The 19,193-nt window shown below is 37.0% G+C and overlaps 1 protein-coding gene across 10 annotated transcripts in view; it reads right to left on the bottom strand.

The window, feature by feature from the left end:
* Positions 1-3,004, bottom strand: part of CTNND2 (catenin delta 2) — a 1,175,163-nt gene extending 1,172,159 nt beyond the window's left edge. For 7 of the 10 annotated variants that reach the window (XM_016431422.2, XM_016431423.2, XM_001364073.4 and 4 more), the window contains exon 1: positions 1,688-2,936. In XM_016431422.2, the coding sequence (XP_016286908.1) occupies positions 1,688-1,724 (37 nt within the window). In that variant the 5' untranslated portion in view covers positions 1,725-2,936. Of the gene's footprint in view, positions 1-1,483; positions 1,579-1,687 lie in introns of those variants that run through there. The other 3 variants (XM_001364153.4, XM_056824298.1, XM_056824294.1) reach the window with 3 other exon arrangements.
* Positions 3,005-19,193: the final 16,189 nt, after the last annotated feature.

The following is a 19,193-nucleotide window of genomic DNA, read 5'->3' as shown; positions in this document are numbered from 1 at the left end:
AAAAAGACCATCCACAAGTTAATGATGACTTTGAATTGAACCCTTCAAAAGTGTTAAGTTTTACTACTATGATCACAGACCTTTCATAGTTAAAAATAAAACTGTTAATATACTCAGATTCCTTTGATCCCTAAAGCCTTATTCTAACTCACAGACCAAAAAGGATAGCACTGAATAGCTTTGCAAGGAATATTAACAGTAAGTCTTACATGTATGAAAAGCTATTTTTGAGACAGTATTTTTCCAACCTAATTCTTAACTCATCAACAAAGGAATCCTAAATGATGTCAAAGTGGATTCAAACTTTGTATAATGTTATACCTCCCTCGAAATAAATAAAAATATTAATGTACAAATAATCTGTAATCTAACAGAGACATCTCAAATAATATTTAATTGTAGCTCAAAGCACTTATAAGCAATGTGAATAAGACTAACAAGATAAACAGCACTGTCACATGTTATATGTAGAGAATATAAAATAAAATAACTTTAGAGCTGAGGTTATAGTTCCTCTCTGATTTCATAAAAGTCAAAGAAGAAAATATAAAGTACATTTCAATATTAGTCACACTGTTTGTAAAAGTTAACAGTTCCTGGTTTCAGTAAGGCCTGTCAATCTGCTCCTAATCTATTTTTACATTAGTAATATCATAAATTTCTGAGCCAAGCCTAATCATGTTACAACTCAAAAACAAGGAAGGAGAATATGCAAGAATAATCAGACTCCTTTTATTCTATTTGTTTCTATAAGCTTCACAACCTTTGAATTATGTAAAGCTAAACTTATCAGTTTCATGGGCAATTCTTGGATTAAAAAAACACGCCTATCAAAGTCTACTTGCTACCACAAAAAACCATACAGGCTGCACCACCTCTGTAGTGACTTAATTCACTCTATAGTGACTTGAGCCTGCTGAGAAACAATCGATGCAAACACATTACACACCAGAATTAGAGGAAGGTAAGGAAAAAAGAAAAGCATCTTTGCTTTCAGCCATTAATTATAGATTAGCCAAATATCATATTGCATATCACACAGACACACACAAAAAGCTTTCCAGAGATGTGTGCTTCAGACATAAGCCTCTCTATCCATTGTCAGCGCGCCCAAGACTCTAAACCTTGTGGATTGCTCCAAAAATGCTCGAGCTGAGCCTGCTAAATATAGACCATCGGAGCTTTCAGTAGAGGAAAAAGCAGAAGATGAAGAAAGGGACATGGATGTAAAGATTAAATATTCTAATTTTGTTCTACCTAAACATCGCAATGACATTGAAAAGCAGAGCTTAAAGATTAGAGGGAAGTGTGACCCACCCCACCCCCACCCTTCTATTCTCCCGTATATTCAGGACGTCATTAATGCGAAGAGTAGATTATTGCAGGATGTTAGGGAGCAGTATTGTTGGTGATGCCCTATATATGCCTCCGGAAAACGTATTGTAGATGGGAGGGGGAGGGAGACGAGAAGCCACTTTGTTACCTCGCCAAGAAAGGCACCAACTCGGTATCCACCACCAGACAGAGCTGTCTTCCGAGAGAGGAACCAGAGCAATTGTGGTCCTCCCAACGGAAAGCAATATAGAGCATCCGCCGTCGACAGATAGCTAAGAGCTGGAGGAACAACCCCCGCCACCAATAAGGAGGAGAATAATCCTGGCACAGCTAGACCAGCAAATGCACTCACCAAAAGGCGTTGAGCCTGTCTGCTTTCTCCCAAACATGCACCCACCAAAAATAGACAAATCCTCAATTCCAGGGAAAGGTGTGTGCGCCGCCTCCAGGCTTCAGTGCAAGGTCCTGACCTTGCCCAACTGCAGCATCTTTCGCTTTTGTTGTCTGTGCGTGGCTCCGGGACAAGTGATGCTGGGCAGGGAAGAGGGGGAAAAAAGCAGTAAGGATAAGGCTGCTCCACAGCCTGCTACCGGCTCCAGCTACCGAGGCAAAGTCTCTGGTTCTTTGGCTTCCCTCCACCACTGATGGTCCCTTCTGCCTTCGTATCCGGGGCTCTTACAGCCAGCACAGCAGCGGCGCTGTAGTGCAGCCGCCGTGGTGCCACCGCGGATATCTATCCCTTCTGCTGCTGCCTCCGCCTTCTCCTCCTCCTCCCGCACATTCGCCGCTGGATGTAGCTGGAGCAGACCCAGTAAAGACACAGCTGCCTCTGCTCTCTCTTCTTTCTCCCTTCAAGCGCGCTCCTAGAGATGCTGCGTCTGGGCTGCTCCAGAGAGCAGTTGCCCTCCCTCTGTAGCTCAGCGCAGCCGCCGCCGCCGCCGCCGCCACCACCTGTGCTGCCGCCGAGGGGCGAGGCTACTCCGAAGCAGCAGCAGTAGCAGCAACCCCAGCCTCAGTCTGCACCTATACCTCAGTTTCAAGCTATGGATCCCAGTTACTGGGAAAACGTCCTTCTTGCAACTGAAGCCTGCCCTAGCTGCCGAGCATGCCCAGTTCAACAGCTAGAGAACGAGAGAGAGGGGGAGAGAGAGAGAGAGAGAGAGAGAGAGAGAGAGAGAGAGAGAGAGAGAGAGAGAGAGAGAGAGAGAGAGAGAGAGAGAGAGACAGACAGACAGACAGACAGACAGACAGAGACAGAGAGAGAGAGAGAGAGAGACAGAGACAGAGAGACAGAGACAGAGACAGAGACAGAGAGACAGAGAGAGACAGAGAGAGAGACAGAGACAGAGAGACAGAGACAGAGACAGAGACAGAGACAGAGACAGAGAGAGACAGAGAGAGACAGAGAGACAGAGACAGAGAGAGAGAGAGAGAGAGACAGAGAGACAGAGAGACAGAGAGACAGAGACAGAGACAGAGAGACAGAGACAGAGACAGAGAGAGAGACAGAGAGAGAGAGAGAGAGACAGAGAGAGAGAGAGAGAGAGAGAGAGAGAGAGAGAGAGAGAGAGAGAGAGAGAGAGAGAGAGAGAGAGAGAGAGAGAGAGAGGCACTTGGATGTCTATATTCCACTTTTGATTCCAGCAGCAGCAGCAGCAACAGCAGCAGCAGCAGCAGCAGCAGCGGCGGCAAGGGGAGGAGGCTATGAGTTGGAAGACAAGAAAAGCATCTGATGGAACACGGAACCAGAACTTGAGGAGGATGGAAACACTGAGGCCCCCAAAAAAGCAAGAAAGAAAGCCGGGAAAGTATTTTCACCGTTTATTAGAATTTACTCCCTCAAAACCAAGTTCTTATGCAATTATTCCCATACACTCTGCTGGAGGCAGATGTCAAACAACCTGGAAACAAAGAAGGGAAATTTCATGAATAGTCATGGGAACGGGGGACTGGAGAATGGAAAAGAAAGGGGAACACAAACAGGGCAGAGATAATAGAATTTGACTGTAGATATTATTCCCACCCACCCCCATTAATAATTTTGGTTCTAAACCATGAGAGGTAAAAATACCTGTTTGATATTTTCTCCAGAGTTCTAATCCAAATCGCATCGTCTCCCAAGGCTTTGTCACTTTTCTTTTAGTAGAATCATTCTACTGTGTATCTGTGATGGCAGGGCAATAAATGAACCTGTCCTGTCAGGAACTTAAATTGGTTGCCTTAATTAATGGTGAGTTCTTTCTTCTCTTCTCTTCTCTTCTCTTCTCTTCTCTTCTCTTCTCTTCTCTTCTCTTCTCTTCTCTTCTCTTCTCTTCTCTTCTCTTCTCTTCTCTTCTCTTCTCTTCTCTTCTCTTCTCTTCTCTTCTCTTCTCTTCTCTTCTCTTCTCTTCTCTTCTCTTCTCTTCTCTTCTTTCTCTTCTCTTCCCTTCCCTTCCCTTCCCTTCCCTTCCCTTCCCTTCCCTTCCCTTCCCTTCCCTTCCCTTCCCTTCCCTTCCCTTCCCTCCCCTCCCCTTCCCTTCCCTCCCCTCCCCTCCCCTCCCCTCCCCTCCCCTCCCATCCCCTTCCCTCTCTTCTCCTCTCCTCTCTTCTCCTCTCCTCTCTTCTCCTCTCCTCTCCTCTCCTCTCCTCTCTTCTCCTCTCCTCTCCTCCTCTGTCTCTCTGTCTCTGTCTCTCTGTCTCTCTGTCTCTGTCTCTCTCTGTGTCTCTGTCTCTCTCTCTCTGTCTCTCTCTCTCTCTTATCTAACCGACTAATGGTTATACTTTTATTCTCAATTATCATGTTATATTCTTCCTTAGCATAACTTTCTCCTGTTTCCGACTTGATTCCTTTCCCAAAGCTTATTTTCCCTGTTGCTGTGAAAATGCATAATGGAATAATAATTTTATTGAAATTTAGTAACATATATATCTATATACATATATACTCAATATCCTTTCAAAGCACACATGTTACATAGTATATTCATGTGTAAGGGCATTTATATACATGTATATTGCATATGTATATAATATGCATAGTTGCCATATTTCAGAAGACACTATATAACCTCATCTGTAATAATAACACATGTTATAACAGGTTTCTACTTCATCTGGAAGGTTTGAGCAGTCAATGAGAGACATGCTCATTTAGAAGGGCAAATATTTTTGGTAATTATGCAGCCTGTGCATCACACCTGATCCCCCAATTACTTTGAAGTTATGAATACCATCATCCCTTGCAATACTATTCTTGAGAATAAAGAAACATGCCACAGTGTGAGTGTAGCAGGTTCCTAGCATTTCCCTTAGCTTCCACCTTTTCTAATATGAATCTCAACCTAATTTAAAAGCAGGCAAAATTCTGATACAAGTTGAAAGTTCAAATAAAATTTATAATGAAAAGTCAATCCAGATCTACAACTAACAAGCTACATGAACTTGGAAGAGCATAACCTCTCTCTGCTTCAGACTATTCATCTTGAAAATGACAAGTTTGTACAATTAGGTTCTATGATTGATATTCTGTATATTTTACTGATCCTCATTGATAATAAGTTTAGTTAAATAATTTATATGAGGTTTTGTATTTGTTGTTTCATTTGATATTTACAGCAAACCTGAGACTTAGATCTTTTTAATATTAACATTATTTTATATATGAGGAAACCGAGGCTGAGGAAGATTAAATGATTTAAACAGGTCCACATAGCTAGTAAGTAGGGAGTATCTCAGGCAGTATTTGAATTCAGGTTTTCCTGTCTCCAAATCCAGTTTTCTATCCATTGCTCCATCTAGCTTCCCCTGGCTCCAGCAGGGACTAACTCTTCCTTTAAACTTTTCCTAATCTCCCTTATCAGGACTCTGTTAGACTTCATATAATGCTTTGATTGTGCCTCATTTAATACACGTCACACATTTTGTGATGAAATAATAATAAATTTATCTAGTGTTTATATAACACCTTAAGGTTTAAAAAGCTCTTTACATAGGTTAATATATATATATATATATGTAATCGCAATAACGTGTAAGATAGGTGCAATCATATTTTAGATTTTACAGGTGAGGAAAATGAGGCACAGAGATGAAACAATGTGTCTAGTAATAACGCTTAAATATTTTTAGTTTACAACTTGAAACCATGTCTCCTGGACTCCAAGTCCTGAATTCTAATCATTGTTCTTAATTAGCTGGAATCTATGTAAATTTCTTATCTCAATTGGATTTCATGTATGAAGGAGTAGTGTCTCCTTCTTTTATTCACAGGCACATAATAATCTGTGCCTATTAGGCATGTTAATAGATGTTTCTTTAAATGAATTTTGGTTTTAGGAATATTAAAATACAAGCACAAGGAATCCTTAAGAGAAACAGTATGCAGAAATATTAAATACATTGAAAAATAAGGTTTTGTTGTAGAACTGAGGTGAACCAATATAAATGGGCAAAATCATAAACATTCCTAAACGAAGCATATACACAGGGGACTGTGAGCAGAATGACTCCCTAATCTGAAAAGGATATTTATTAAAACTTCTAGTTTGGAAACAGGTTTTATACTAACACAATTCTAGAATGGTGGGATATGTTAAAATATTTCTTTGCTGGTACATATTAATCAGTATTTTCATGATCAGAACTCCTGGGGGCATCTGGGTGGCTCAGTGGATTGAGAGTCAGGGCCAGAAATGGAAGTTCCTGGGTTAAAATCTGACCTCAGACACTTCCTAGCTGTGTGACCCTAGGCAAGCCACTTAACTCCCATTGCCTAGCCCTTAACACTCTTCTGCCTTGGAACCAATACACAATATTGATTCCAATTTTGAAGGTAAGTGTTATAAAAAAATAAAGACAAACTACTAAAAAATTCATTTTAAATATAAAAAATTGGTACCCAAAAGAAAATAGCACTATATTTAAAGTGTTACATTATATTTGTTTAAAATTAACACCACATTCATTACAAATTAAAATATATTTGTTTCTAGTTGTACTAGATCAGTTTTTTCCCCCTTGTACTAAATATGATTTCTTTGGTATAAGAAACTCATTAAGCAATAATGATTTTCACCTTTCCTGTGACTTTCAGTCTAAAGAGTTTGCTGGGATTATGTTGTGGTGGTTATGTGATTGTGAGACGTGGGAAACTCTGGCCCAGGACCATCCTGCATAGCATGCTCACATAAAAAGTGCAGTGCTCTGTGAGTGAAGTTGAATTGCAGTACCTCAAAGAAAAATGTGAGATACACACACTTAGAAATATCTCTTTTTCTCAAATGTTGATTGGAGTCATTTGTGCCAGAGTTGTGATAGAGCCTTCCAAATCATCTTAATCTGATCATCCACTGTTGAACACACTTTAATCAACCGTCACATAGTAATACCATTTTGGTTCTCTTTAAGTATGAAGTACTATATCTAACGACTTGTCCAGGGTGACACAGTATGTGTGAGAGGGAGGTTCTGAACTCTGAAGTCAGATTTCCTTCCATTATGCTATCCTATCTCTCTTGTTTTGTTATTTTTTAAACAGAAATCCACTTAGAAAGGGTAAAACACTTTAATTTTTTATGTAATTAGGGCTATATTTCTTAAAATGGTCTTTGTGAAAAAAGTAAACTACCAAATGATTACCACATATTTACAGAGAAGACTTTTTTTCTTTTCAGCTTAACTAGAGCTAAGATTTAGAAACTTTCTAGTAATGATTTATATAATTGTTGAAATGTAGCAAAGCACAGGTAATTTCTATTTATTAAGATGCTTGAAAAGTGCCTACAGGCAACATCAATAAAGATTTATAGAAAATTAGTGAAGAGTTTTTAAAAAAGAAAAAAATTAATGTTTGAAAAATTATTGTTTTATTTTTATGACCATTCAATTATACAACACTTAGGATTAATTCATATTAACAAAATATAATTTTATATCTATTCAGTAAATTTATGAAAAATTATATAAGAACTTCAGAAATAGTAATAATTGCATGTAATAAGACTTTGCAGAATGACTCACTGCTGCCACCTTTTGCTTGGTGATTTTGAAAGTTAATCTAAGGATATACTGCATCACTTATTTTTGCTAACATTTAAAAATATGTCTAGTCATTTGCTAGAAAAGAGAATTCTTTGTGTCTTACCTTTAAATTTCAGCAACTCAGTGCTAAAAGTCCCAATAACACATTTCTTTTCCTTTCTCTTGTCTGTATATTTGAGAAGTTCTATGTAAGAAAAATGCTATTTAAGAAAGTATGTCAAATGAACACATTTTGATATTTTAAATTAACTTCCAGTTTTTTTAATTATTCTACTTTTTATATCAACATTTTCTATATTTTAGCAAGAATCATATTTTATAGTTCAGAGTTAAAGATAATAACATGTTAAATGCACAAAAATATCATGTACCTATCAGGTGGCCATAAAATTATAATAATAATAATGTTGTATACTATAAAAAGAAACCATTATTTATTTTGGAGAAAAATAGAACAAAAAATAACTAAAATTTATATTTTACTTCTTATGTTTTAGGCATTGTTTCTTAAAACTTAGTCATTCCTAAAAAAATTAGATATTTAATGAAACAAAGGGAAATTCTTCTAATTTAATCAGGATATTCTATACAAGAAGTCTTACTCAGGTGCCTCATTGTGCTGTGGTGGTGAGCTTGTGACTATTCAAGGGTAGGTCTGAGGTATAAAAGCACTCACATAGGTCTGATAAAATTGAAAAGTCTTCAAACAGAAGTCCTATAAAAGATTGCCTGTTGCTGTTCCTTACCAAGCAGGCTACAGGACAATAAAACTTTGGCTATACAAGCATTGAATACCATCTATTAATATCTAGAGGCATTTACATATGCTTTAGTGAAAAGAATGCCTACATAAAAGATATCATATATACTTGAAATGTTGAAGAATCTTCTTTAGTGGATATACCTTGTGAAATGATAATAAATCAAATTCTTCATGAATGTATTGATAATTACAAGTAAACTTGATATTTAATAAACAATGAGTCTTCTGATACAATTAAGGGTACTTTCTCAAATGTGTTTTGGAATCATAACTAGGAATTCTTCCAGCTGTAGCAAAACGACTGTCAAGTGGGTTTCTGTGGGAACACTGATATAAAGGATGGTTTGATCATGTGTGTAGTTACAACAGGAGAGGGGATGATGCATATACCCCCCGAAAATTATTCCATATATGCTTTTTAGGGGTTGGGAGGGAAAGTGGCCCTGAAGGGAGGGATCTCATGTTGTATGAATCTCTGAGAAAAGAACCAGTGAAGAAAGGGAGTTATAAAAGTCAGTGGATAATCAGAATATGCGCTCTAGACCACTATAGAAAGGAAGAAAACCTCCTTACTTCAGGAAGGAATTTTTCCATCACGCTGCTTATTCCCACTGTGTTGGGGCTCCAGTGCAAGACCCTAGTTGTCTCATATTAGTTGTAGTGCTGACACCTTCTATCTCTAATATACGAGAAGCATAGAATCAGACATGGAATAGGTAATAAATTAATGATCAGAGAAAACACTGGGGGAGGAGGAGTCAAGATGGAGGTGTAGAGGCAGAGAAAGTTAAGACCTCTGAAAAGCCTTCCTTATCAATTAAAAACAAAATGCTCCTAAGGGACTGAAAACCAAATCTAACAACTAGAGAGAGCTAAAGAACCCTCTTGCTGAACTCAACTTAAAAGGAACACCCCCCAAAAGCCTGAATTAGGGAATACTATCATTTAAGGGGAAGGAAGAAGGAAGGTCCCAGGACACCTCCCCCATCCACAGTACTGAGCCTCCAGCAGTGGCTGGAATCTCTGGGCAAGCAAGGGCACTAGTCTAGAGGGAATACCTTGTGGAAAAGCTGCACCAGATTCAGGTCTCTGATCACAGGAGGCAGGAAGGCAGCTGAAGGAGAACCTTAAAGAATGCAGCACAATCAAAGCTGAGAAACTCCATATTGCCCTACCCTTCCCAAGGTTTTGGCCTTAGGACACATCTTGCTCTGCAAGTTCAACTCCCAGCCTTCAGAGGGCAAGGAAGCTCAAGCTCCAACACAGACTGCACTGAGAACCTTGCTAAGTTCCAAGGGTGAATGTTGACAGAAAAGCCTAAACCCACATATCCAACACATAATGAGAGGAGAAAGACTACAGGTAACTACAGGGGAGAAAGAAGAGGCAAATATGAGCAAACAAAAGAAAAAGAAAACAGAAATTACAATCAATAGTTTCTATCCAGGCAATGAACAAAAAGTAAATGTAACAGAAGAAGATCTAGGAACAACAAGCAAAAACACAGAAACTCCAATGAATTGGACACAGGCTTTGGAAGAACTCAAAATACAATTTAAAACAAAATTAAGACAGGCTGAAGACAACTGGGAAAAGAACTTAAAAAGCAAAAAAGCCATCTGGAAACAGAAAATAGTGTCTTGAAAGCCAAAATTAATCAACTTGAAAATGAGGCAAAGGAGATGAAATGAACTCTGAAGAAAATCAGACCAGAAGGAGAAGGATGACCAAAAATCCAAGGATGAAATTCAATCTCTAAGAACTGGAATAAAACAATTAGAAGCAAGTGACTTCACAAGACAGCAGGAAATTATAAAACAAAATCAAAGAATGAAAAAAATTGAAGAAAATATGAAACACCTCATCACAAAACAGAAGCTTTAGAAAATCGGTTGAGGAGGAGAGACAACTTAAGAATCACTGTTCTACAGGAAGGCTATGACAAAAGACAAAGCCTAGACATCACCCCACAGGAAATTATCCAAGATAACTGCCCCAAAATTCTAGAACAAGAGAGAAAATTGGAGATTAAAAGACTCCACATACCACCTCCTATACTTAATCACCAACTGACAACACCCAGGCATGTTATAGCCAAATTCAAAAACTACCAGACCAAGGAAAAATTATTACAAGCTGGTAAGAAGAAGTCATTCAGATACCATGGAAATATGGTGAGGATACACAGGATCTGGCTGAATCTACACTTCCGGACTGAAAGGCATGGAATATGATATTTCAGAAAGCAAGGAAACTAGGTCTACAACCATGAAAAAAGTGCAAAAGTGACTATATTCTTACAGGGGAAAGTATGGTCATTTAATAAAATGAAGAATACCAAGCATTTGTAAAGAAAAGATCAGAGTTGAACAGAAAATTTGATGCCTAAACACAGAACTCAAGAGAATCATCAAAAGGTAATTAAGAAAGGGGGAAAAACAAAAACAAACAAAAAAACCCCACGTCTTTTAAGGGACCCAAAAAGTTAAAATGATATGTATCCCTAAAAGACAAGAGGATATTTGTAAGTCTTAATTTTTTTTTATTATCACCTGGGTAGGATAGAAGAATTATACTTAGAGGGAACAGTGACAAACTGTATAGGATGAAATGCCAAAACACAAATATGTATATAGATATATGTATGCATAAATATATATGTATATATATATGTATGTATGTATATGTAACTAGAGTTTTTAAAAAGAGGTTAATACTAAGAGAATTGAGAACAGTAACAAAATATCGTAAATTTATGTCACAAAGAAGCACATGGTGGGAGGGAGGGGAGAACATCAGTACACTAGAACGGTAAAGAGGTTGGAGAAAAGAAATACTCAATTCTTATGTGCATTGAAATTGACTCAGAGAGGGAAGAACAATCAAATAGATGGAGGCAGAGAATTGATTTGTGCCCTATTGTGAAAACAAAGTAAACATACCTAAAGTCCACAAGAAAAATGTGAATTAGATACAAATTCTGGAAGAACTAAAAAATGTCTTTAAAAACCAATTAAGAGAGGCATAGGAAAAGTGGGAAAGAGAAATGTAAATGATGCAAGAAGAAATGAAAATAATATAATAAGAAATGAAAGTAATACAAGAAGAATGGGTCAATTTAAAAAAGAGAACTAAAAACTTAAAGAGGAAAATCAGATTGTAAAAGTTAACCATCTAGAAACTAATGATTTCATGAGAAATGAAGAAACAATAAATTAGAATCAAAGGAATTAAAAAATAGAGGAAAATGTGAAATGTCTCATTGAAAAAATAAATAATTGATTTAGAAAATAGATACAGTAGAGAAGATATGAAAATTATTGAACTACCTGGAAGCCATAATCAAGAAAAATTCTTGGATATCATATTAAAAGAAATTATCAAAGGTAACGGCCCAGAAATCACTGAATAAGAAAATAAAATTTAAATTGAAAGAATTCACAGATCACCTCCAGAAAGAAATACACAAATGACAATTTCCAGGAATATAATAGCTAAATTCAAGGACCATCAAACAAAGTAAAACATACTCCAATTACCCATAAAGAACCATTCAAATACCAATGAGCTATAAACAGGATCACATAGGACATAATTACTTCTACATTAAAGGATTAAAGGGGTGTATGGGGTGCTCAGGGAGGAGTAATAGCTTTGGTATGGAGGGCTTGTCGTGCCCTCCTAGGGCAGCTCTCCAGCCTCTGACCCAGACCTGACACCCTGCTCTCACTTGTGGCTCCTAGTAGCTGCTAGCTTGCGGCAGCGGCCACACCCCGGGCAACGGATTTGACAGGCCAGCTAAACCTTGTGAGGGTAGCCATCGGGTCATCGTGGACCCCTGGTGAACTAGGGCTTTGCTCACCCAGCATGTGAAGACTGCTTTGCCTGAACAGACAGAAGAAACCAATAAGAAGGTTCAACAGCTGAGATGGCGACACAGCAAGGCACCGTGGAGTGGTTAGGGCATGTTGGAGCACAAAAGACAACATGGCCATCCAATGCAGCTGAGGAAGTCTCCAGGTGGAAGGACTTTTCATGCCACTGGACCCAGGCTTCCAATGCTGAGAGAGTGGGACTGTCTCCGTGAATCGACTTTTCCACTTAAATCTTCATGCACAAGTGTCTTTGTGCACAAAAACACACAAAGACAATAGTCATCCTCGGTTACCGAGAGACTACTACTAAGATTACTACTACTACTACTACAACTACTAAAGGATTAAAATGCATGGGATATGATATTCAGGAAGGCAAAACATTTGGGTTTACATCCTAGAATCACCTATCCACCAAAAACGAGTATGTTCTTTGAGGGTTGAAAATGGACAATTTATAAGATAGAAAATTCTTGAGAATTCCTGGGGAATAAGCCAGACCTAAACAAAAAAATTTGAAGTCCTAACTAGAGTCATCAGAGAAGGCCAAAAAAGATAAATAAGAAAGAAAAAAATTAAGGGATTCATTAAGGTCAAAATGTTTATATGTCTACATGGAAAGAGGATTTTTGTAATTCTCACAAATTACTCTTGGTAGTAGAGAAGATAGAAGGAATTTACTCAGAAAGAGGGTAGAGAACTAAGGTGATTATGATGATATTATGTATATGTAAATATGATGATATGGAATGATATGAATGTGTGATATGATATGTATACACATGAATGTGTTTAAAAATCAATCAATGGCTGAAAGAGAGGGTTGCCCTGAGAGAAAAGGGAAGGGAGAGATAGCGTGGGGTAAATTATATAACATAAAGAGGCATGAAAAATCATTAGAGAGAGGGGAAATTATGGTTGGTTATAGGCAACACTAAAATTTTATTCTCTCCATAAATGGTTCAGAGAGGGTAAAACAAGTATACCCAGTGGGGCATAGAATTCTATATGACCCCACAGAGAAGTAGAAAGGGAATAAGACAAGGGAAGAGGGAGAAAATTGAAGGAAGGCAGAAGAGGGGGGTGACAAAAAGCAAGACACTGGTGAGGAGAAATAAAGAAAAAGAAAATAGAGCAGGTTTTAGGGGGGATAATATGATGGAAGGTAATACCCAGTTAGTAATTGTAATGCTGAATGTGGATGGGATAAACTCACCCATTAAACAGAAGAGGATAGCAGAGTTGATTAAAAACCAGAATCCTACTATAGGTTGTTTACAAGAAACACATTTGAGGCAGAGTGACACACAGATTAAAGACCAGAGCAGAATTTATTATGTGTCATGTAAAGGGAAAAAAAAAGTAGGAGTAGCAATCATGATACCAGACAAAGAAAAAGTAGAAATTGATCTAATGAAAAGACAAAAGTAAGGAAATTATATTCTATTAAAGGGTACTATAAACAATGATGTAATATAATTACTAAACATTTATGCACCAAATGGCATACTATCTAGATTTCTAAAGGAAAAAATTAAAGGAGCTCAAGGAGGAAATAGTAAGATCATAATAATGGGGGAATCTCAAACTTCCCCTTTCTGAACTAGATAAATCAAACAAAAAAATGAGAAAGAAGTAAGGGGAGTAAATGAAATGCTAGAAAAAATAGAGATAATAGATATCTGGAGAAAAGTGAATAGGAACATAAAGGGATATATACCTTCTTCTCGGCAGTACATGGCACATATACAAAGATTGACCATTTACTAGGGCATGGAAATGTTGCAAACAAATTCAGAAAAGCAAAAACAATAAATACAACTATTTCAGATCATAATGTGTTAAAAATTATACTTAACAAGGGTCCATGGAAAGATAAATTTAAAATTAATTGGAAACTAAACAATCTAATTCTTCAAAACTGGTGGGTCAAAAAGGAAATGATAGAAAAATTAGAGACTTCATTAAAGAGAATGGCAATGAGGAAACCTCATATCAAAAATTATGGGATAAAAGTAAAGCAATACTCAGTGGAAAATGTATATCCCTGAGTCCCTAAGCAACAAAATAGACAGGGAGAAGATCAATGAATTTGGCTTGCAACTTAAAAAATTAGAAAAATAACAAATAAAAACACCCCAATAAAAACTAAATTTGAAATCCTAAAATGTAAAGGAGAAATTAATAAAATTGAAAGTAAAAGAACTATTAAACTAATAAATAAGACTAGGAGCTGGTTACTTTGAAAAAAAAACAAATAAAATAAAGAACTGTTCAATCTACTACAAAAAGAAAAAGGAGAAACAAATTAATAGTCTTAAAAATGAAAAGGGTGATCACACCTCTAATGAAGAGGAAATTCAGGTAATTATTAAGAACTATTTTGCCCAATTATATGGCAGCAAATATGACAATCTAGGTGAAATGCACAAATATTTATAAAAATATAAAATGACTAGATTAATAAAAGAGGAAATACAATATTTAAATAATCCAATTTCAGAACAATAAATCAACAAGTCATCAAGAAAATTACCAAGAAAAAATCTCCACAGATTGATTGACTCACAAATGAATTCTATCAAACATTTAAAGAACAACTAACCCTAATATTACACAAACTATTTGACAAAATAAATAATGGAGTTTTCCCAAACTAATTTTATGACACAAAAGGGTACTGATTCCCAAACCAGGAAGACCAAAAGCAGAGAAAGAAAAATATGGACCAATCTCCATAATAAATATAGATGCAAAAATATTAAATAAAATACTACCAAGACTTTCGGGCAATGATGATCACAGAGTAGAAGCAAAGGTCTTCCTCTCCTAACCTCCAATTGATTAAAAAAATGCCACCAAAGGGCAAAAACCAAAATCAGATGAGCAAAAGGGCTCTACCCTAGGGAGAATCCTTGAAGGTAATTAGGGTTTAGGGATTTTAGCACTAAAGTGGATAAAATTACTCTATAAAAGCAGGAGCTGATCACCCCTGCCCCAATCCACCTACAGCACAGAGGCACAGAGAGAATGGGGCAATCTCTAGGATCTCAGGTACTGGATGAGGGCACCAAAGACTTACCCCTGAGAGCAGAGAGACATGGGACCCCAGGAGGCTCAGGAACATGGAGCTTAGGGTCAGAGATAAGGAAGAGAGGGACTACCCATAGGAGACATACTAGAGACTGAAAAATAGTCTCATGTCAAAAATCTCACTGTAGTTCCATACACAGACACCTGCCTACCATCCTCACTCAGATTTCTGACTGAGAAGGGAAGAAAAGACCAACATTGAAATGGCCACCAACACCCAAGAACTACAATCTACAACCACCAAAAAAAAATGATTAAAAAAAATCTTTGTCCCTAGATAAATTCTACAGTGAAAAACATCAATCTACAGAGAAGACAGCAAAGGGTAACAAACAAGCAAACTCATCCAAATTTTTGAAAAAAAAAGAAAATTGATCACAAGCTGTCCAGGAAATCAGAATGCACATGGAGAAACATGTAAGAAAGATAAAAAAAACTTGCCAAGAAAAAAGGGGAATAATTCAAAAAGAAATTAACAGTTTAAAAGTCAGTATTTTCCACTTGGAAAAAGAAGTCCAGAAATCAAATAAAATGATGACCAAATAAGAGACCAGAATTTACCTATTGGAAGTTATGAAAAGAAGGATACATTGAAGTGAAAAGGAAAATCAAAAGATCATAGCTGAAAGCCAGTCTTTAAAGACTAGAATTGGGAAAGTAGAAGCTAATGATCTCACAAGGCAGCAAAAATTAATAAAGCAATGTCAAAAGAATGACAAATTAGAAGGAAACAAGAAATATCTCATTGAGAAGATGGTTGATGTGGAAAACAGGTCTAGGAGGGACAATATGAAAATCATAGGCTCAACTGAAAACCTTTACATTAACATAAATCTTGACATCATATTATAAGAAATTACCCGAGAAAACTGATATTGTTCAATGAGAGGGCAAAATAGACATTGAAAGAGTTCATAGATCACCCTCTACATTAAATCCTCAAAAGACAACCCCGAGGAATTTAATTGCCAAATTCAAGACTTTCCAGGCTAAGGAGAAAATATTGCAAGAAGCTAGAAAACAACAATACAGATATCAAGGAGCACCAATGAAGATTACACAGGATCTGGCTGCCTTCACATTAAAGAACCATAAGACTTGGAATATGATTTTCAGAAAGGCAAGATAATTGAGCCTACAGCCAAGGATTACCTACCCATCAAAACTGATTATATACATAGAGGGAAAGTATAAGCATTTAACAAAACAGAAGATTTCCAAGTATTTGTAAAGAATAGACTAGAACTATACAGAAAATTTGATGTCTAAATAAAATAAAAATCAAGAGAAACATGAAAAAGTAAATAAGAGAGGGGATTATTTTTTCTTTTTTAAAGGGCTTCAATAAGGTAAAATTGTTTATATTCTTATATGAAAAAATGTTATTTATAACTGTCAAAATTGTATTCAATTTTATATTAGTTAGAAGAATTATTCACAGGTATGGGTTGGGGTACTAAGTGGTTGAAGATGATATGCAAAAAGTAGAAAATGGGGGAATAAAAGATGGCACCAAGAGAAACTAGAAGGAATAAGAAAAATAAGATAATCTATATGGCATAAAGAAGTACATGGGAGGGGGAAGGGAAGAATACTATTATAAGGAGAGGAAGAGAGTTCTAATAGATAATACTTAAACATCACTCTAAGTGGAATAGATTCTGAGAGGGAAGGGCATCTAGATACATTGGGGTATTAAAATTTATCTTACACCAGAGGAAAGTTGAGAGGGAAAAACCAAGGGGTGGAGTGGGGTAGGGAATACAAAAAGGGAGAGAAATATATGGGGTAGGGAATGTAATATAACTTAAGAAAAATAAGAGGGGAAGAAGGATGCAGGAGTTGGAAAGGGAAGTAAAACAAAGGTGGGGATTAGAGGGACTGAGTAAAAGCAAAAAACTGGTATAGAAGGAAATAGTGAAAGAAGCAAAGGCATGACTGGGAGAGGAAATCAGAATTATGGGGTACACTCAGGTAATAATCATAATTTTGAATGTGAATGGGATGAACTCACCTCAAAACGGAAGTAAATCCTACCACATGTTGTCTATAAGAAACAACAGGAGGCAGGTAGATACACACAGGGTAAAGATAAAAGGCTGGAGCAAAATCTATTGGGCATCAACTGAGCAAAAGAAGGCTGGAGTCTCAGTCATGATATCAGACAAAGTCAAAGTCAAAATATATTTGATTAAAATAGATAGGGAAGGTAATTACATCATGATAAAATGCAGTATAGGCACTGATGAAATATCAGTACTGCATTCCTCAATGCCCCTAATTCTTCAGCTGCCATATAATTGTCAAAGAATGTAGTACTCATTTAAATATATATATATATATATATATATATATATATATATATATATATATATATACATATATATTGTAATTTCACAAAACACGTGGGGAGCAGGGCAAAGCAACAAACTTTCCACAGGGTTTTTTTTTTTAATCCAGGAAGTTGTTCCTTAAGGGAAAGGATATTTAGAAACAGCTCTTCCAGCTAGGACTTTAGGGTCCTGTTGCTGAGATTTAAAACAGCTGTTTTCTGTCTATCAGAGTCACACAGCTGGGAAGTATCCGAGGTCCGATTTGAACCCAGGACCTTCTGTCTCTAGGCCTGGCTCTCAATCTGCTGAGCTACCCAGCTGTCCCTTAAGATTAAAGGGAAGAAAAAGAAAAACTGCTGATTCCAATTTAACTTAAGGAGAAAAGAGAAGAGAGAAAAAGTTTTTTATACTCACATGTTCTAGCAGCTGTGTCTTTAAGCCAAGTTTTTTGTTAAAAGGGACTAAGTGGTGAGAAGGTAGAGTAAAAAGGCAAGGAATTTCAGAAGTTTATTGAGAGAATTCTTTAGACTCCCGTGTGGTCAGCCACAATGTGACAAGGAAATCACTTTAAAAGACTGATATATATTAATTTAAGGTCGCCAAGGAATTCAGCTATGTAATTCCTTAATGAAAACTCAAGTCAGCAGTCAACCTTTTATGGAGTTTAATTACAAACAGGAGGAAGAAAGGTATTAGAGATAGAGAGAGAGAGGGAGAGAGAAAGGGGAGAGAAGGGAATAGGACTTAAATACCCCTTATGTTTAGGCTGGGCCAAAAGGCCCAAGCCCTTAGATAGCTGGGGCAAAGAAAGGAGATCAGTCCCTATTACTCACGTGACCAAAATGGAGAAACAGTCTCAGGGGCCTCCACCTCCAGCTTCCTTCAGAGCCAACCCTCAAGGCACCACCTCTCAGACCAAAAACCTCTCCAACCAACCACCTCAGTCCTCAGACCCCTCTCTCTTTAAGGAAACCATCCAAGTTCCCTCCCCTCAGTTCTCACATCTACCAATCACTGTCCATGTCTTCCCTGTGCCAGTGGTGGCTCTAGCTTAACCCAGGACCACCCAGAGGTCTGTGGCTTTGCACATGTCTGTTGAAGGTTATATTCTCAATAATTAAATCTTGATCCTTTGCTGCAGCCCTTCCTAAATCCTGTTAGGACTGAGTGGGGTGGAAATTGTATTTTCCCAAGACCTGGTTCTGTCATTCCAAGTATCTCTATTGTATCAATTCTAAAATCAATCATGACTCAAAGAAATTCCTGTTCTATGCTTAAGCATAGGTCAAAGCCCTTTCCATTTTTCAGCAAAAGGTTTCTGTCCTAAAGTAATCTTAAGAAGGGAGGAGGAGGAACCTCCCATGCCAACAGGGTTCATATTCCAATAGAGTTCCCACTTTCAATAGGAAATTTTTCAAGTATGAAATTTCCCAATGGTGAAATTTCCAACATTTATAAGTCTAAGAAATTTTAAGGTTTACAATATATGAACCAAATGGTATAGCACCCAACATTTAAAGGAGAAATTATTAGAGTTTAAGGAGGAAATAGATAGTGAAACTACACTACTAGGAGATTTGAACCCGCCTTAATCAGATCTAGCTTAATCAAAACAAAAAATAAATAAGAAAGAAGTAAGAGATGTGAATGAAATCTTAGAAAAATTGTAGTTAATAGATATATGGAGAAAAATAAATAGGGACAAAATGGAATATGCCTTCTTTTCAGAAGCACATGGTACATTCAGAAAGATTGACCATGTACTAGGGCATAATA

Source organism: Monodelphis domestica, chromosome 3, assembly GCF_027887165.1.
Source record: "Monodelphis domestica isolate mMonDom1 chromosome 3, mMonDom1.pri, whole genome shotgun sequence".
Taxonomy (NCBI): domain Eukaryota; kingdom Metazoa; phylum Chordata; class Mammalia; order Didelphimorphia; family Didelphidae; genus Monodelphis; species Monodelphis domestica.
Note: the sequence above shows the minus strand (reverse complement) of the source record. Positions and strands in the feature narration are given on the sequence as shown.